At 37.1% G+C, this 21,333-nt stretch overlaps 1 protein-coding gene and 1 long non-coding RNA gene across 4 annotated transcripts in view; one reads left to right on the top strand and one right to left on the bottom strand.

Moving 5' to 3' along the window:
- NUDCD1 (NudC domain containing 1) overlaps positions 1–8,116 on the top strand; it is a 93,267-nt gene extending 85,151 nt beyond the window's left edge. For 2 of the 3 annotated variants that reach the window (XM_086335345.1, XM_086335343.1), the window contains 2 exons: positions 3,458–3,617; positions 5,769–8,116. In XM_086335345.1, coding sequence (XP_086191471.1) covers positions 3,458–3,617; positions 5,769–6,061 — 453 coding nt within the window. In that variant the 3' untranslated portion in view covers positions 6,062–8,116. Of the gene's footprint in view, positions 1–2,187; positions 2,835–3,457; positions 3,618–5,768 lie in introns of those variants that run through there. The other variant, XM_086335349.1, reaches the window with a different exon arrangement.
- LOC147359223 (uncharacterized) overlaps positions 1–21,333 on the bottom strand; it is a 28,823-nt gene that overhangs the window by 1,036 nt on the left and 6,454 nt on the right. The gene's annotated exons all lie outside the window — the stretch shown is intronic.

Below are 21,333 nucleotides of genomic sequence, written 5' to 3'. Positions count from 1 at the left end.
GACAGCAGGAACGCAAGTAGCAAAAACCTTAAGCAGATGAGGGAGGAACATCAAATCTTAGCATCTTAAGGGCTCAGAAGAATACCCACTGCAGCTGGGGGAAAATAAAAATAATTTTTAAAACACCATCCCTAGGTCTGGGTAGGGGCAGGAAATCAAGAGTAGACTATTAGGATTCTTCTACCACTGAAGATGAGGCAGCACCACTGAAAAGGTCGAATATATATGAGCAGGAAAAAACTAGTGAACTTAAGGATAGAAAAAATTAGAACTGAAACGAAAGAGGGTGGAGGTGGGGTGGGATTAAAAAAACAAACAAAATAGCAGCATCCAAGAACTGTGGGGCAATAATCTAATAGTGTAACATACATCTAGTTGAAATCCCACTTACCAAAATGGACCATATTCTAGGCAATAAAATGTCAAGAAATTTAAAAAAGTAAGAATCAGAGTGTTCTCTGACCATTACAGAATTAAATGAGAATAATAATTCTTTTCCTAGTTGAAGCTTCCATCTTGAACTAGGAGACGAGCAAACTAAATCTAAAGTAAGTAGGAGAAAGAAAACTTACAAAGAGTAGAAATCAGTGAAACTGAAAACCAAAAATAATAAAACAAGTGAAATCATAACCTGATCCTTTGATGAGATCAAAATAGATAAAATAGTAGGCATAGGAGCCAAGGAAAAAGACAACACAGATTATACTATATCAGGAATAAAAATGGACACATCAGTACAAGTCCAAAGACACTAATGTGTAATGATGGGATGTTATGAATAACTATTTTCATATATTTGACAATTTAAGTGAAGCTAATTTCTTGAAAAACAAGCATTACCTCAGTTCACTTAAAAAGAAATAGAAAGCCTTATTAGTTATATGTTAAAGAGATTGAATTTACTGCTAGGAACCTTCTGACAAATCTCTAGACCTAGATTACTTCACTGGTATGTTATACCAAGTGAAAAAATACCAATTCTGTACAAACTTCCAGAAAATAAAAGAGGAAGAAACCCTTCTCAACTTGTTTTATGAGGCCAATATTACCCCTTTATAGCAAAGATATGGCAAGAAAAGAAAACTGGAAAAAATCAACCAGTATCCCTCATGAATATAGATGCAGAAGTCCTCAGCAAAACATTAGTAAATGAAATCCAACCATAAGTAAAAAGGGTAATACATCATGACCAAGTATTACTTAGGCAAGTCAAGGCTGATTCATCAGCATTCAGATATCAATCAACATAAATAAGCATATCATCAGACTAAACAAGAAAACTATTTGACCATTCTAGTAGATGCAGAAAAAGAATTGACAAAATTTAGCATCCATTAAATTTTTAGCAAACTAGGAGTTGAAGGTAATTGCCTCCTAGAAAAACCTAGATTTAACATCATACTTCCTGGTAAAAAAAAAAAAAACAGACTGCTATCCCGTAAGATCAGTAACAGGCCACGGTGTCTGCCGTCGTTACGCCTCATCAGTGTCACACTCGAACTCCGAGCTATTGCAGTGAGGCGAGAAAAAGGAGTAAAAGGTATAAATAATTATCAGGAGATTCCAATAACTACCATGAGAAAAATGAAAACACTTTTTAGATGTTACCTTAAAAGCAGTGTTTATATGCAGTTCTTTCTCTACTCTTATAATTCCATTCAAAAGTTGCAATATAAGTTTCTTTTCCTAACGTGGCTGCTGACAATCTAATAAGTATCATACATCTTAAATGGTGTTAACTTTTTTTTTTTTTAGCTGTATGGATTACTGGACTTTAAAATGAATAGGAAGGCTAGACTTTAATATTGAGACTATCACAGTCTCTTACTATATAAAGATAGAAGTCTAAATCATCTGATTTAAAAGGAATGTTTTGTCTCACAGTAAATTATCAGACTAGTTTATTATAATTTGTTTTAAAAACTCCTGAATACTTGGTTTTGAGTATATTTAAAGGATCCAGATCTTATATAAGGGATAATTTGGTCACTTTTGGCGGGACAGATCCTCAAACTATTTGCTGAAACATATGTATCATAGAAAGCTATAAAACTGAAGGCAATAGAAATACACTTGAAACTACAGAAAAAATGGAATTTGATAGTAAAATATGATGAAATGTAACATAAAGGCCAGTTAGTTGGCAGTGACTTTGAAAGTAGACCTTACTTAGCTATTGATTCTCAGGAGCAAAGGGACGCAAAGAGAAGAAATGGTCTGTGAATCCTGTGTGCCCGTCCCCCTTCTGTAGAAAACAAGCACTGCTCCTGCTGCTGCTAAGTCGCTTTCAGTCGTGTCCGATTCTGTGCAACCCCAGAGACGGCAGCCCACCAGGCTCCCCCGTCCCTGGGATTCTCCAGGCAAGAACATTGGAGTGGGTTGCCATTTCCTTCTCCAATGCATGAAAGTGAAAAGGGAAAGTGAAATCGCTCAGTTGTGTCTGATTCTTAGCGACCCCACAGACTGCAGCCTACCTGGCTCCTCCATCCATGGGATTTTCCAGGCAAGAGTACTGAAATGGGATGCCATTGCCTTCTCCGATTTTATTCTCTAGTCTGCTCTAAAACCCATGGCAACAATTCAGTTTTAATAAGTACTTTGTGTGTTTTGTGTTCTCTACATTTGGTGTGATTTCTGTTATTTAGGCATTTTTAACTCTAGTAAACAGTATTTGTAATGAAAAATAGCACTGTAACTTCTTTCCATTAAGAAAAGTGTTCCTGTAGATGGAATTCAACTATGAGTCTCAACCTGATGAGTTTGTATTAAAATGAATTCCTTTAACCATCAATATTGCCATAAAAGTTTTAACATAATAAACATTTACATTTTATTATAGATAGACAGTATGAAGTTAATAACTGTAAACAGATCTGAAGTTTGAACCCCAGCATTGTGGTTTTTCTGTGTAGCTTAGAACAGGTAACTCATACTCTCTCAAATATCTATAAAGAGAGTAACAGCCTTGTGGGTTATTGAGGTTAATATTTATAATATGCCTGGACATACAGAATGTGCTCATAAATCATAGTAGCTATCATTCTTGGTAGTTATTATTGTAAGTTAGCATTTGTAAACTTCATATTTGTATTGTGGCTTAAAATATATTCTGCTTATAAAATTGGTGCTTTATATTATGTTTTAAATGAGTTACTAACAGTTGAGAAAATAGTATATATAGTGCAGTGGTTAAGAACATGGACTCTGGATTCAATGTCAGCTGCATAGCTTATTACCAGACTGACCATGGGCAAGTTAACTGTCCTCAGCTTTAAGATAGACCTAACATTAGCACATTTCTCCCAGGGGCATTAGAAGAGGTAATGAGATTAAGTATGAAAAAAGTTTAGAACAGTTGCTGATGTGTAGTTCTGTGTGTCAGTTGTCATCATTATTATTAATTACAATAATTTGTTGTTGAATAAATAATTTTTTTATTTGTCACTTTTAATTGTAGGTGAATCTTGGAAGCAATCAGTACCTTTTCTCTGTCATAGTGGATCCTAAAGAAATGCCCTGCTTCTGTTTGCGCCATGATGTTGATGCCTTGCTCTGGCAGCCACACTCCAGCAAACAGGATGATATGTGGGAGCATATTGCAACCTTCAATGCTTTAGGTATAAGCAAGCTCTTTGACAACCTTTGACGTTATATCAAAAATTAGTCTTTTTTTTTTTTCTAAGTTTCTTTTTTTTGGTTTATTTAAATTTGAGCTGTCCTAATTACATTTGGATTGACTGTGCTATAATTTGGTTGCTTGTACATAGTTGATGAATGTTAGTACTTTTGGAACAGTAGGACTAATTTGTTTTTATGTTTGTGTAGAAGATCAACACAGAATACAAATCAGAGTGTTTATCTAACCACTTGAATCATTCCGATCAATTACTTCCTTATTCCAGCTAAGCTATACAGTATTAGAATATGAACAAGGGGCTTGGCAATACCCTACATGGAACTTGTATTCAGGTTTCTTCAGAGTAGTCTTCAGTAATCATAGAATTGCTCTAAGGTTAAAAAGCACATTAGGAGACATCTTTCATGGCACTTAAGTGTGAAACAGAGCCATTATAATGCAAACACTTAGGGAAAATGGTGATGCAGAAATGAAATTTATTCTGTAGGATAAAAGGGAAATACTGGTAAGGCTTGAAACATTTTGAACTACGTAATTGTAGATTTATGCAATAATTGATTTAATGTCAAAATACATTAGTATTGTGTGGGAAAAATTTTTTTATATGAATTAACCACAGCTATTGCTTTATTGAAAGGTTATTTTAAACTGCCAGCAGGAAGTAAAACTATGTATTTTAATTGCTATATATGCACAACCCTAATTATAGAAGATATTTTTTCAATTGTCCTTTATAGTTAGTAATATAGGCTGTTAAAGTGGTTAATTCAGACTCCAAATGGATTTTTATGACCTGAAATAGTTTGATTGAATAATGTACCCACATAATTTCTAGCCTTTCTACTAAAATTCCTGATTTTTTAAGTAAGAGGAAAGCTTTATCTTAATTTTCAGATCCTTCTTTTGTATCCATAAATCCTAGTTTAGTGGAATTCTATTATGCTTGAGTTAAATCAACATTATATTAGATATGTAGTCTTGAGATGTTATATACATTAATTTGGCAAGATTAGCCTGGAGAGTTAATTCTAGGCTCTCAAATAGGTGTCTGTATCTTTCTACTTTTTCATCCTCAAGCCCTGCTTAATTTTTAAAAAACCAGCATTGATCTGCCTGTGCTCATGGTTCCTCTGGTCATTCATTGTTTGGTGAGGTCTCAATTTATATTAATGTTATACTTCCTCTCTCAGGTTTAAACATTCATTCAGTAATCATATACCAACCTGAAAATTGCTGATTTATACTTTAGAATATAAAAGCCCTTTTAAGCTCTAAAGATAAATTTTTAAAAGATTGTTTTTTCAAAGATTAGTTTTCAAAGGTTATCCTAATGGAATTTTAAAATTAGATATTTGAATTTTCTTTTTGATTTTGTTTTGATCTGAAGGCTCTACTTCTGAGAGGTGAAGTACAACAAATCCTGTTAAAGTGTTGGTGTTGATTATAACTGGGACGACCCAGAGGGATGGTATGAGGAGGGAGGAGGGAGGAGGGTTCAGGATGGGGAACACGTATACCTGTGGCGGATTCATTTTGATATTTGGCAAAACTAATACAATTATGTAAAGTTTAAAAATAAAATAAAATAAAAAAAAAAAAAAGAAAACATGAAAGAAAATCTGAGCTCAAAAAACAAAAAAAAATACCACTGATAATCTACAAAGTGAGAATGCATTATGCACACACTCCTGAAATAACTTTGTAATAACATCCTCTAAACATTTTCCCATTTATTTGGTAAGAAAAAAAAAGATACCATAATGCCATCTCTGTGATTGATGTACCGAGTTGTTAAGTTGTCATTTAAAGATATTTTCGCATGTGTTTAATGTGTTAGAATTTTTTACTTATTTCTGGAAATTATATGGGAACCATGTTGTGCTTTTCTTGAAAAGATGAACGAAACACTTGTTCTTAGGAATTAGTGCTTTATTTTTGCACCATTTGGGAAAGATTGATTGTGCCTAGTCATTAATGGTTCAGAATGTAACTACTGTTGAATATCTGTGGTGTAAATTTTTAGTCATTTCAATTTGTAATAAAATTAATGAAATAGTAAATGTTAAATCACCATTTTTTCCCTTCTGTTTAATATATAGTTTTTCTTTTTTTGTCTCATATTTCTTGGCAGGCTATGTCCAAGCATCGAAGAGAGACAAAAAATTTTTTGCCTGTGCTCCAAATTACTCCTATGCAGCCCTTTGCGAGTGCCTTCGACGAGTTTTCATCTACCGTCAGCCCACGCCCATGTCTACCGTACTTTACAATAGGAAGGAAGGCAGGCAAGTAGGGCAGGTTGCTAAGCAGCAAGTAGCAAGCCTAGAAACCAATGATCCTATTTTAGGCTTTCAAGCAACAAATGAGAGATTATTTGTCCTCACTACCAAAAACCTCTTTTTAATAAAGGTAAATACAGAAAATTAATTACTCCAACATGTTGGCTTCTCTGTACTGCCAAAGTATTCAATGGTAGCTGGAAGGCTGAGCAGTTTTGCTATAATCTGTTAAGTTTTACTGTGTTAAATAAAATTACCTTGTATGATTTTTTTTAAAGGATATTGGAAATGTATTTGCAATTTATGGGTCTATAAAAGCTATAAAATGAAGCTGCAAATTTAGAGAAAACAGCTTCTGTAAAAAAATGTAAAGATAATGTTAGCAAGTATAATTTTTAAAAAACAGGCTAGAGTCTCATCTTTTATATGAAAGATGTACAGTTCATTGTTTAAACAAAAATATTTATCATGTACTATGCTGATATAGTTTCTGCTTCTATACCAACAGAATAATAGTTAACATGTTCATTCTTGTAATTTTAAATGGACCGAATAGCTGGAGTAGAGGGGGATATATAACAGGTACAGCAGGTCTAATATTGTTAAAGTTTGCTGAAGAGACCTGAGGTGTTTTTTCAAAATAAGTATAGCTTTAACTTTTATAAATCCACTTGGTCTTCCACAGAATAGACAGAGATCACAGGTTCTACAAAGTGTAGCTCTTACCCATTGCCATATAATAAACCACTCCAAAACTCAGTGGTTTAAAAGAGGATATTTTATAATTTTTCATGGTTCAGTGATTTGACTGTCTCTGTTCTGCATGGCCTCTCCTCCTCCAATAAGCTAGACTGTGTTTTTTCCCATAACAGAGAAAACATTACAAGCGAGCAATTCCCTAATGTACAAGAGTTTATCAAGCCTGTACTTGCATTGTATTTGCTCATCTTCAGTTGAACAAAGCAAGTAGCCAAGTTAGAGTGAGTGTGAGAGGTGAGCATACAAGGGTACAGATAGCAGGTGGAATGATTCACTGGAAGCCATTACTATAACAGTTTACCATGCAAATTAGAATTTATCCTTGTAGTTCTCCCTGTAGTTCTACAGTTTCAAAAGTAATTCTATTTATACATTAAATATGTCTTGCCATGAATTTTAGTTTCTTACATTATTTTCTTGGATTTTTTTTTTTTGGTGTGCATTTACCTGGGAAATTGTTTACTTTTATACCACTTTTGTATGCTTCTTACATAAGTGTCAAATTAACTTTTATAATAGGAGAATTGAGATTTTAGTATGAGACAGTAAAGAAAAGAGATACAAGATCGGAAACATTTGTCCCTTGCCTACCTAGACAAGTTTTGGCTGGATTAAATTTTAGTGAAAGAAGGAAAAATAAGTTTGAGAGACAGAAAGGGAGGAAAAAAATGGGGATTACATTCATGTTTCAACACTTCGTCAGAATGCATTTTCCTGGAAAGAAGTATAGGGATATTTGATACAAAGGTTGGAAAAGGCCTAAGAACTGGTAGTGACAGTGGAGTCCTGATAGTACTTTGAATACTAGGAAAGAGACAGATTGCTGTCAAGCACCATGAGATCATGAACAGCGGGGGAAAAGAAAATGTATGGCTGGACCAAAAAACAAACTGGTGATATTTCCAGAACTTTTTAGTATCATTGTAAAATTCAGTGAAACAGAAACAAAAGATTATTTAGATGGTGAACTACTAAAAGCTTTTGTTATGTGACAGATTTAAGTTTTCTTTAAAATTTACCTCAAAGATCATAAATCCTCTTAAATTTAAGAAAAAGGCAGATTAATGTGGTGCTTAATTAACCATGACTATATATATAAATATATGCAAATTTGCATATGGTAATCAATTTTCTTCCCTTTGTATATGTTATTTTTAACATGATTAATGTTGCATTGAAACCTATCAGGATTATTCATCCTAAATATTTTTGCGTATTGGTCTATGTTGAGAGTAATAGGTCTAGGGCAGTGATTCCAAGCCATGTTTTCTCAAAATGTTTCAAGAATTCCACATTTAAACTCAAACAAATTTAAACTGTTTTAGTATTTAAATGAAGTATATACAAGTGCTATGAATGTAGTACCTTGTGTTTTATTGATTTTACTATAAATTATAAATGGGAATTTTATAAACTATGATAGTAATAAAATTTTTGTTTTTCATATGGAGTCATTTAACAGTATTCATTATATCAACATGTTTAGTAGGCATCAGCTGTGTATGAAAACATATTCTCAGTGCTAAGAATAATACAGTGTTAAGTTAAAAACAAAGTCTAGTGATTTCTAGGTGAAGTTTCTCTTTGAGTAAAAAAGTAGGTGGGAGATTTGTGGAGCTGTTGTATTTGAAAGACGTTTAACCAGGGATGGAACTCATACAAGAACGGACAAAATTTGAGTTGCCAGTGGAAAGGGTTAGAAAGAGGATAATAAAGTCAAGAAATTAACCAAAGAAAAGGATCATAAGAGACTACTATGAACAATTTATAACACCAGCAACTTTGTAACATAGAAAATGTATAAATTCCTAGAAACATATAACCTACCAAAACTGAATCATGAGGAAATAGAAAATCTGAACAGACTATTTACTAGTAGAGAGTTATCCAAAACCTCCCAACAAAAGACCAGGACCAGATGACTTCACTGATGAATTCTGGTGAACATTTAAAGAGTTAATTCTACCCAGATTCTTCCAAAAAGTAGAAGAGGAGGGAACCCATCTAAACTCATTTGAGATGGCCAGCACTACCCTGATACGAGAACTATACCAGGATACCACAAATAAAGAAACTTAGAGGCCAGTATCCATGGTGAACATAGATACAAAAATCTTAATAAAATACTAGCAAACCAAATTCAGCAATACATCAAGTGGGATTTATTCCAGAGATGTCAGGATGATTCAGTATCTGCTCATCAGTGTGATCCACCACTTTAATTTAATGAAGGATAAAAATTATACAGTTAATACATACAGAAAAAGCATTTGACAAATTTCAACATCCATTTATGATAAAAATTCTCAACAAAGTGGGTTTAGAGGGAACATACCTCAACATGATAAAGGCCATATTTGACAAGCCTACAGCTAACATCATACTTGATGGTAAAAAAAATTTTTTCTGCTAAGGTCAGGAATAAGACAAGGATGCCTACTCTTAACACTTTTATTCAACATAATATTGGAAATCCCACCCATAGCAATTAGGTGAAAGAAAAGGCATCCGAGTTGGAAAGGAAGAAGTAAAACTGTTACTGTCTACAGATGCCTTGATAAAGACTCCACCAAAAAAACACTTAGATCCAATGACTTAGGTACAGTTGCAAATAGAAAAATCAATATACAAAAATCTGTTGAGTTTCTGTACACTAATAACAAACTATCAGAGAAATAAGATAATCCCACTTGCAATTACATTTAAAAAAAATAAAGTATTACAAATAAATTTAGCTAAGGAGATGAAAGACCTGTACACTGGAAACTGTAAGACATTAATGAACAAAATTGATAAAGACAAATAAATACAAAGGTATCACATGCTTGTGGATTGTAAGCAGTTGCTACTCAAAGCGATCTATAGCTTTAATTCAATCCCTATTAAAGTTCTAATGGGATTTTTCACAAAAATAGAGCCAACCTGAAATTTATATGGAACCGCAAAAAGCCAAAGCACTCAACACATCATTGACTGGAGATGTATTAATGTGGTTTTAGAGAGTGATGGGATTAACATTATTGTGCAAAGTTGTTAGAGCTTAAAATTGATCAAGGGTTCATTATACGGTCACATTTTGCTCCGTTAGGTTTTTGTTCCAGTCTAGCATACAGTATAAACATAAAATTTTCAGAATTGACACAATGCAAAATTTTGTGTGCAGAATTTTAAGTGAATTTTATGCAGATACTTCATCCGAGCAGCATACATACTAGTGTTTCAGAAGATGATAGCTCTTCACAATATAGTTCTGATTCAGACAATGTGAACATTAGACCAACAAAATGACAAAAAACTTTAGTGATTGATTCTGATACGGAAAGTAAAAACACTCTCACAGTGTTGGAGAGTGCTCCTCTGCTTTTGTAGAAGAGTAGATTAAAGACATTTTACAAAAATTAGAAAACTTTACAGGTGTCAGGTGTAACTGTTGAATGTAATAACCCCAAAAGTGTTAGTGAAATAAAAAAAATTACTTTTTGGTCAGCTAAAATAAAAATCACCAGCCACAGGTGTTAGTTTTTGCAAAAATTCCCTGGTCAGTAATGAATTATGACAAACAGAGGTGGAGACATCATGCTCCCTGATTTCAAACTGTGTTAAAAAGCTGTGGTAATCATAATAGTATCATATTGACATAAAAACAGAAACAAAGATCAATGAAACAGACTAGAGAGCCCAGAAATAAGCCCACCCATATATGGTCAACTAATTTACAACAAAAGAGCCAAAAATATACAAAGGGGAAAGGATAGTTTCTTCAGTAAATGGTTTTGGCAAAACTGGATATTCACATTCACTGTCTTACACTATACACAGTAGCTCAAGACAGACTAAAGTCTTGAATATAAGATCTGAAACTATAAAAACCCTGGAAGAAAACATAGGTACTCAGCTCCTTGACTTCAAGTCTCAGCGATGGGGTTTTTTTTTTTTTTTTTTGGATCTGACACCAAAATCAAAGGCCACAAAAGCAAAAATAAACCAGTGGAATTGCATAAAACTAAAAAGCTTCTGCAGAATAAAAGATACCATCAATACAGTGAAAAAGCAACCTACTGAATGGGAGAAAATATTTGCAAATCATGTATCTGATAAGGAGTTAATATCCAAAATAACGTACACAACTCAAAAGTAAAAAATTCAATTAAAAAATGAGCAGACGATCTGAATATATTTCAAAAGAAGACATACAAATGGTCAATAGATACATGAAAAGGAGTTCAGTGTCACTAATCATCAGGGAAATGCAAATCAAGACCATTATGAGCTATCACCTCACACCTATTGGAATGGCTATTATCAAAAAGACAGGAAATAAGTATCCATAAGGAAGCAGAGAAAAGGGAACTCTAGTGCACTGTTGGTGGAAATGTGTTAGTGCAGCCACCATGAAAAGCAACATGGAGGCTCCTCAATCAAAAGTAGAACTTCCATATAATCCAGCAAATCTACTTGTGGGTATTTATCTGAAGGAAACAAAAACTAACTCAAAAAGATACATACCCACATGTTCGATCAAAAACGACAGAATAATCTGTGTTCATTTCCAAGGCAAACCATTCAACATCACAGTAATCCAAATCTATGCCCCAACCACTGATGCCAAAGAAGCTGAAGTTGATCAGTTCAATGAAGACCCACAAAACCTCCTAGAACTAATGCCCAAAAAAGATGTCCTGTTCATCATAAGGGATTGGAATGGAAAAGTAGAAAGTCAAGAGATACCTGGAGTAACAGGCAAGTTTGGCCTTGGAATACAAAATGAAGCAGGACAAAGGCTAACAATTCTGCCAGGAGAATGCATTGGTCCTAGCAAACACCGTTTTTCAACAACACAAGAGGCGACTTTACACATGGACATCACTAAATGGTCAATACCAAATCAGATTATTACATTCTGTGTAGCCAAAGATGGGAGAAGCTGTATACAGTCAGCAAAAACAAGACCTGGAGCTGACCATGGCTCAGATCATGAGCCCCTTATTGAAAAATTCAGGCTTCAACTAAAGAAAGCAGGGAAAAACACTAGGCCAGTCAGGTACAACTAAGATCCCCTATGAATATACGGTGGAGGTGATGAATAGATTCAAAGGGATTTGATCTAGTATACAGTGCCTGAAGAACTGTAGGCAGAGATTTGTAATTTGGTCAGGAGGCAGTGAACAAAACCATCCCAAAGAAAAATAAATGCAAGAAGGCAAAGTGGGCTGAGGAGGCTTTACAAATAGCAGAGGAAAGAAAAAAAGCAAGGGAGGAAGGGAAAGGTACACCCAACTAAATGCAGAGTTCCAGAGAATAGCAGAGAGACAAGAAGGCATTCTTCAATGAACAGTGCAAAGACAGAGGGAAAGAACAGAAGGGGAAAGACTAGAGATGACTTCAAGTAAATCAGAAATATCAGAGGAACATTTCACCCAAAGATGGGCACAATAAAGGACAGAAATTAGGTGAAGACCGAATAGAAGCAGAGGAGATCAAGAAGAGATGGAAAGAATACACAAAAGAACTGTACAAAAAAGATCTTAATGACCCTCGTAACCATGATGGTATGGTCACTCATCCAGAGCCAAACATTCTGGAGTGTGAAGTCAAGTGGGCCTTAGGGAGCACTGCTTCCAATAAAGCTAGTGGAGGTGATATAATTCCAGTAGAGCTATTTAAAATCCTTAAAGATGAAAAAAGCTGCGCTCAATGATGTCAACAAATTTGGAAAACCTAGCTGTGGCCGTAGAACTAAAAAAGGTCAATATTCATCCCAGTTCCCAAGAAGGGCAGTAGTAAAGAATGTTGAAACTGCTGGACAATTGCACTCATCTCCCATGCTAGTAAGGTTTTGCTCAAAATCCTGCATGCTAGGCTTCAGCCTTATGTGAACCAAGAACTTCCAGATGTTTCACTTGGGTTTACAAAAGGCAGAGGAACCAGAGATCAAATTACCAACATTTACTGGATCATAGAGAAAGCAAGGGAATTCCAGAAAAACATCTACCTCTGTTTCATTGACTATGTTAAAGCCTTTGACTGTGTGGATCATAACAAACTGTGGAAAATTCTTAAAGAGATGGGAATACAGCCACTTTACCTGTCTCCTGAACAGGTCAAGAAGCAACAGTTAGAACCTTATATGGAACAGCTGACTGGTTCAAAATTGAGAAAGGAGTACAACAAGGCTATTTATTGTCACCCTGTTTGTTTAACTACATGCAGAGCATATCATGTGAAATGCCAACTGAATAAGGTACAAGCTGGAGTAAAGATTGCCAGGAGTAATATCAGCAACTTCAGATATGTGGATAATACCACTCTAACGGCAGAAAGAGAAAAGGAACTAAGAATTTCTCAATGAGGGTGAAAGAGGAGAGTGAAAAAGCTGGCTTAAAACTCAATATTAAAAAACCAAGATCATGGCATCCAACCCCATCACTTCATCACTTTATGGCAAATAAAAGGGGAAAAGGTAGAAGCAGTGACGGATTTCCTCTTCTTGGGCTCTAGAAATCACTGGATGGTGACTGTAGCCATGAATTAGAAGACAGTTGCTTCTTGGCAGGAAAACTATGACAAACCTAGACAGGGTATTTAAGAGTAAAGACATCACTTTGCCAACAAAGGTCTGTATAGTCAAGGCTATGGTTTTTCCAGAAGTCATGTATGGATGTGAGAGCGGGACTGTAAAGAATGTGGAGCACTGAAGAATTAATGCTTTCGAACTGTGGTGCTGGAGAACACTCTTGAGAGTCCCTTGGACAGCAAGGAGATCAAACCAGTCAATCTTAAAGGATATCAACCCTGAATACTGATTGAAAGGACTGATGCTGAGGCTCTGATACTTTGGCCACCTGATGTGAAAAGACCACTCACTGGAAAAGACCCTGACGCTGGGGAAAATTGAAGATAGAAGGAGAAGAGGGAAAAAGAGGATGAGATGGTTGGATGGCATCAGCAATTCAATGCATGTGAACTTAAGGAAGCTCCAGGAGATGGTGAGGGATAGGGAAGCCTGGTGTGCAATCCATAGGGTTGCAAAGAGATGGACTTGATCTGACAACTGAACAACAGCTACCCCCGTGTTCACAGTAACCAAGATATAAAAACAGCTACATGCTCACTGATGGATGAATAACTTTTAAAATGGCATATTTATGTTTACTATATGGCATAACTACACACACACACACACACACACACACATTTATATATAGGCTTCCCCGGTGACTCAGTGGTAAAGACCCGCCTGCAGTGCAGCAGGCTTGCAGGAGATATGGATTTGATGCTGGGGTCAGGAAGATCCCCTGGAGAAGGAAAGGGCTACCCACTCCAGTATTCAATTCAGTTCATATCGGTTCATTCACTCAGTCGACCCCATGAATTGCAGCATGCCAGGCCTCCCTATCCATCATCAACTCCTGGAGTTCACTCAGACTCACATCCATCAAGTCAGTGATGCCATCCAGCCATCTCATCCTCTGTCGTCCCCTTCTCCTCCTGCCCCCAATCCCTCCCAGCATCAGAGTCTTTTCCAATGAGTCAACTCTTCACATCAGGTGGCCAAAGTACTGGAGTTTCAGCTTTAGCATCATTCCTTCCAAAAAACACCCAGGACTGATCTCCTTCAGAATGGACTGGTTGGATCTCCTTGCAGTCCAAGGGACTCTCAAGAGTCTTTTCCAACACCACAGTTCAAAAGCATCAATTCTTTGGTGCTCAGCTTTCTTCACAGTCCAACTCTCACATCCATACATGACCACAGGAAAAACCATAGCCTTGACTAGACGGACCTTTGTTGGCAAAGTAATGTCTCTGCTTTTGAATATGCTATCTAGGTTGGTCATAACTTTCCTTCCAAGGAGTAAACGTCTTTAATTTTCATGGCTGCAGTCACCATCTGCAGTGATTTTGGAGCCCCGCAAAAAATAAAGTCTGACCTTGTTTCCACTGCTTCCCCATCTATTTCTCATGAAGTGATGGGACCAGATCTTAGTTTTCTGAATGTTGAGCTTTAAGCCAACTTTTTCACTCTCCTCTTTCACTTTCATCAAGAGGTTTTTAGTTCCTCTTCGCTTTCTGTCATAAGGGTGGTATCATCTGCATATCTGAGGTTATTGATATTTCTCCCAGCATTGATTCCAGTATTACTGCCTGGGAAATCCCATGGACAGAGGCACCTGGTGGGCCAGTCCATGGGGTCTCAAAAGAGTTGGAAACTACTGAGCGACTAAAATATATATATATATATGTATATAAAATATATATCTGCAGTAAAAAAGGAAATTTTGCCACCTGAGAAAAGATGCATGGATCTTGAGGGCATTATGCTAAGTGAAATAAATTGGACAAAGACAAATTATCTCACTTTTACGTGGAATTTAAAAACACAGACATAGAAACCAAAACTGAATTCAGATACGTAGAACAGAATGGTGAGTATCAGTGGAGAGGGTGGGGTGGGGTGGGGCATTTGAATGGGTGAAGGGGATCAAAAGGCACAAACTCCCATTTATAAAATATTAAGTCCAGGCGATGTAACATACAGCATGGCAACTATAGTTAATAACACGCTGCTTGCTTGAAACTTGCTAAGAAAGTAGATCTTAAAAGTTCTTATTAAAAGGAAAGAATTGTAACTATATGTTGTAACAGATGTTAATGATCCTTACTGTGATTGTTCTGCAATATAAACAAATAATCAAATTATGTTATATATCTGAAACTAATATATGTTAATTTTTAAAATAAGCGTGAAAACAATCATGAAAACAATCTGCAGAATATTTAACTGAGTTACAATTCAGCTGCCACATAAAGGAAAACAGGCCTAAGGGATGACCTAGGGTAGGCAGGGTTAATGGCTGCTGGGGCAGGGCTCTCCAAGGGGTCTCTTCCACTTGGATCCAGAGATTCCCAGCCCACTGGGAAGACAGGTCAGCAAAGACTGTAGCACACGTAAGAAGTGCACTGGGGTCCTTGGTGTGAAGTAAAGGAAGATGAGGTGCGTGGAAGCTACCTGTGGACTGGCAGGGTCTAGTTCCTGCTAGCCCACCCCATGGTTCTATTCTCTCCTTCCTCACACAGTCTCTGCCTCCTCACAGACTGCCTTCTAGCTCTGCCTTGTTCTTCCTGGTAACCAGTAAAAATGTAGGGTGTTGATTAAGGAAACTCACCATTTTATATCCACAGCCTGATACAGGTCTTAATGTATCAGATCAGATCAGTCGCTCAGTCGTGTCCGACTCTGCGACCCCATGAATCGCAGCACGCCAGGCCTCCCTGTCCATCACCAACTCCTGGAGTTCACTCAGACTCACGTCCATTGAGTCAGCGATGCCATCCAGCCATCTCATCCTCTGTTGTCCCCTTCTCCTTTGGCCCCCAGTCCCTCTCAGCATCAGAGTCTTTTCCAATGAGTCAACTCTTCGCATGAGGTGGCCAAAGTACTCAAGTTTCAGCTTTAGCATCATTCCTTCCAAAGAACACCCAGGACTGATCTCCTTCAGAATGGACTGGTTGGATCTCCTTGCAGTCCGAGGGACTCTCAAGAGTCTTCTCCAACACCACAGTTCAAAAGCATCAATTCTTCGGCGTTCAGCCTTCTTCACAGTCCAACTCTCACATCCATACATGACCACAGGAAAAACCATAGCCTTGACTAGACGAACCTTTGTTGGCAAAGTAATGTCTCTGCTTTTCAATATGCTATCTAGGTTGGTCATAACTTTCCTTCCAAGGAATAAGCGTCTTTTAATTTCATGGCTGCAGTCACCATCTGTAGTGATTTTGGAGCCCAGAAAAACAAAGTCTGACACTGTTTCCACTGTTTCCCCATCTATTTCCCATGAAGTGGTGGGACCAGATGCCATGATCTTCGTTTTCTGAATGTTGAGCTTTAAGCCAACTTTTTCACTCTCCACTTTCACTTTCATCAAGAGGCTTTTGAGTTCCTCTTCACTTTCTGCCATAAGGGTGGTGTGATCTGCATATCTGAGGTGATTGATATTTCTCCCGGCAATCTTGATTCCAGTTTGTGTTTCTTCCAGTCCAGCGTTTCTCATGATGTACTCTGCATATAAGTTAAATAAACAGGGTGACAATATACAGCCTTGACGAACTCCTTTTCCTATTTGGAGCCAGTCTGTTGTTCCATGTCCAGTTCTAACTGTTGCTTCTTGACCTGCATACAAATTTCTCAAGAGGCAGATCAGGTGGTCTGGTATTCCCATCTCTTTCAGAATTTTCCACAGTTTCTTGTGATCCACACAGTCAGAGGCTTTGGCATAGTCAATAAAGCAGAAATAGATGTTTTTCTGGAACTCTCTTGCTTTTTCCATGATCCAGCGGATGTTGGCAATTTGATCTCTGGTTCCTCTGCCTTTTCTAAAACCAGCTTGAAAATCAGGAAGTTCACGGTTCACATATTGCTGAAGCCTGACTTGGAGAATTTTGAGCATTACTTTACTAGCATGTGAGATGAGTGCAATTGTGTAGTAGTTTGAGCATTCTTTGGCATTGCCTTACTTTGGGATTGGAATGAAAACTGACCTTTTCCAGTCCTGTGGCCACTGCTGAGTTTTCCAAATTTGCTGGCATCTTGAGTGCAGCACTTTCACAGCATCATCTTTCAGGATTTGGAATAGTTCAACTGGAATTCCATCACCTCCACTAGCTTTGTTCGTAGTGATGCTTCCTAAGGCCCACTTGACTTCACATTCCAGGATGTCTGGCTCTAGGTGAGTGATCACACCATCGTGATTATCTGGGTCGTGAAGATCTTTTTTGTACAGTTCTTCTGTGTGTTCTTGCCATCTCTTCTTAATATCTTCTGCTTCTGTTAGGTCCATACCATTTCTGTCCTTTACCGAGCTCGTCTTTGCATCAAATGTTCCTTTGGTATCTCTGATTTTCTTGAAGCGATCTCTAGTCTTTCCCATTCTGTTGTTTTCCTCTATTTCTTTGCATTGATCGCTGAAGAAGGCTTTCTTGTCTCTTCTTGCTATTCTTTGGAACTCTGCATTCAGATGTTTACATCTTTCCTTTTCTCCTTTGCTTTTCGCTTCTCTTCTTTTCACAGCTATTTGTAAGGCCTCCTCAGACAGCCATTTTGCTTTTTTGCATTTCTTTTTTATGGGAATGGTCTTGATCCCTGTCTCCTGTACAGTGTCACGAACCTCATTCCATAGTTCATCAGGCACTCTATCTATCAGATCTAGGCCCTTAAATCTATTTCTCACTTCCACTGTATAATCATAAGGGATTTGATTTAGGTCATACCTGAATGGTCTAGTGGTTTTCCCTACTTTCTTCAATTTCAGTCTGAATTTGGCAATAAGGAGTTCATGGTCTGAGCCACAGTCAGCTCCTGGTCTTGTTTTTGCTGACTGTATAGAGCTTCTCCATCTTTGGCTGCAAAGAATACAATCAATCTGATTTCGGTGTTGACCATCTGGTGATGTCCATGTATAGAGTCTTCTCTTGTATTGTTGGAAGAGGGTGTTTGTTGTGACCAGTGCATTTTCTTGGCAAAACTCTATTAGTCTTTGCCCTGCTTCATTCCGTATTCCAAGGCCTGTTACTCCAGGTGTTTCTTGACTTCCTACTTTTGCATTCCAATCCCCTATAATGAAAAGGACATCTTTTTTGGGTGTTAGTTCTAAAAGGTCTTGTAGGTCTTCATAGAACCGTTCAACTTCAGCTTCTTCAGCATTACTGGTTGGGGCATAGACTTGGATTACTGTGATATTGAATGGTTTGCCTTGGGAACGAACAGAAATTATTTTGTTGTTTTTGAGATTGCATCCAAGTACTGCATTTCGGACTCTTTTGTTGACCATGATGGCCAGTCCATTTCTTCTGAGGGATTCCTGCCCGCAGTAGTAGATATAATGGTCATCTGAGTTAAATTCACCCATTCCAGTCTATTTCAGTTCGCTGATTCCTAGAATGTCGACATTCACTCTTGCCATCTCTTGTTTGACCAGTTCCAATTTGCCTTGATTCATGGACCAGTATTTAATACATGTGTTAGATAGTGAAGTGAAGGAAGTCGCTCAGTCGTGTCCGACTCTTTGCGACCCCATGGACTATAGCCTACCAGCCTCCTCCGTCCATGGGATTTTCCAGGCAAGGGTGCTGGAGTGGGTTGCCATTTTCTTCTCCAGGGGGTCTTCCCAACCCAGGGATCGAACCCAGATCTCCCGCATTGTAGGCAGACGCTTAACCATCTGAGCCACCAGGGGGTGTATGTGTTAGATGACTGGTTTTTAAAAAAGATACTAAGAATGGTTAACAGTATTAATGCTTTGAAGTATGTTGCTGCTGCTACTGCTAAGTTGCTTCAGCAGTGTCTAACTCTCTGCGACCCCATAGACGGCAGCCCACCAGGCTCCCCCGTCCCTGGGATTCTCCAGGCAAGAACACGGGAGTGGGTTGCCATTTCCTTCTCCAATGCATGAAAGTGAAAAGTAAAAGTGAAGTCGTTCAGTCATGTCGAACTCTTAGGGACCCCATGGACTGCAGCCTACCAGGCTCCTCCGTCCATGGGATTTTTCATAGAATGAAAATTACAGGTTAAATCATCATTGCACAGGTATTTCTAACATTTTGTGATTATGGAGATGAGAACAAATGTAAGTATTATGTGTGGCAAATAATAAATAAAATTGGTGTTGCTGATACCTGGAAGAGTTTTCTTAGTACTAAGTGTGTCTTACTGAACAAGTGATAGCAGCTGAGCTGGTAAAATTAGGCCTAATGATGGGATGTTGGAGTAGTGAGTGAGAAGTAAGCCCTTATAAAATTAGTATGAAAGAAAAATAGGCAAAAACAACCAAGCCAACTAGATATCGAGATACATGTATAAAGTAATTAAATGAGGTGGTATGATCACATCAGTAAACAAATACACATTTAATTTTTATTTACTTATTAGAAGGAAATGTTTATAACCTCAAGGTTGAAAAGGCTCTTAAGACCCAGAAAACAAAAATCAAATTAGGGAAAAGATGAATGAATTCAGTAATTATAAAATGTAAAATTTCTTTATGGACTGTTCTGAGAGTGGTAAAAGATCAGCAACCAAGAGAAGATCTTTGCCAGTGCATAATATATGACGTTAAAATCTAGAATATAAAGTGAATAACTATTAATAATAAAAAGGAAACAATAGAAAAACATGCAAAAGAAAGAACAGTCAATAGGAAAAGAAAGATGGCCAATTTTTAAAATATGCCTAGTCTTCTAAGTAATCAGAGAAATAGGTAAAAATGTTTAAGCTTTATAGAAAATATCAGCCAGGGTATAGGAAAATGGGGTCTTTCCTATACAGTTGCAGGGTGGGGGGATGGAATAAATAGGTACATGTGAAGGACATTTGAAAGTATGTATGAAAATTTTTTTAAAAAATGCATTCTCTGTAATCCCAGCAGAACTATCAAAACATTCAGCATGTAGATAGGGAGATCAGTATCAGGGCATACATGCAGCAATATTTACGTTAAAAATTTGGAGGAATCTAAATGATCCTCCTTAGGGGAATGACTAAATTGTAATGTTTTTACAGTTGAATCCTATGTACTAGTGTTTATAAGAAGACTTTGGTTAAATCCCTCCTTATGGGTCTGAAAACTTCTGACACTCATATATAAAGGATGTTTTTTTTTTCCTTTTCTCATGAAAGATGGAAGTCAATTATAATGTATTGACTTGATTTATTGTAATATATCAATTTACAAGATTTGTGTGCTGTTTTCCAAGAAAATAAGTACTCCTGTGAGAAGTCTTGGTTCATAAAAACATGTTTTTCTTATCTTTAATGCATCTATTAGAAAATAAGAGGAAAACACCCCTTAGTGTCTGAAAGGGAACAAGAAAACTGAGATGAATATCACCTGGGTTCCAGAGTTTCTGTCACGGCAAGGAAAAGGAGCCACCCTTTCACTTTGCTTTCAGCAAATATTTTGGGTTTAAAAGCAGGCAAGTCACGTTTCAAGAGAACTAACTTGTGTTGGATCCACCGCCAGCCACATCCATCCTGTGTCCCACCCACCTTTCCCTCCAGCAGACTAGCCCAAGCACGTGTTATGGCTGTGTGTCAGAATGCAAGAGGGCAAGGTCAATTGCACAAGCGTTTTTCAAGCTTCTGCTCGTGTCACATTTTCTAATATCACATTGGCCAAAGCAAATCATAGTTCATTCCAAAGTCAGAGTGGAGTACTCTGCAAAGGTATGTGGCAAAGACATGAATATGGAAGAGGTGAAAAACTGGAAATATCTCTGACATCTTCCACATGTATCCATACCATTTCCCAGCAATATCATAGACTTCTAAGCATTTTTCCATCCTGCTTCTTGGCACACACAAAATCATATAGCACAGTGGGGCAGAAAAATCAGGTTGCTCTTGGTCAGAAGTAACATTGGCTATCCAAGGGCCTAAATATCTAGGCAACTGGTAACCTATTGGCAGCACAATGATGTAAAGTCTATAAATAGCTGTGTGCTTACATTGAAAGACTACCAATTATGGTTAAGTGCTGTACTCAAAAAATAAATCAGAATTATTGATAAAAAGTTTAATGTAGAAAAATATACTGGGCCATTTAGACCAGAAACCTATAATTATTACTATTTCAAATGGACATATATATTTAGCACTATGTCAGCTTT

This window comes from Bos grunniens, chromosome 14 (genome assembly GCF_055505025.1).
Source record: "Bos grunniens cultivar Pamir isolate PY7600 chromosome 14, Bosgru_T2T1.0, whole genome shotgun sequence".
Taxonomy (NCBI): domain Eukaryota; kingdom Metazoa; phylum Chordata; class Mammalia; order Artiodactyla; family Bovidae; genus Bos; species Bos grunniens.
Note: the sequence above shows the minus strand (reverse complement) of the source record. Positions and strands in the feature narration are given on the sequence as shown.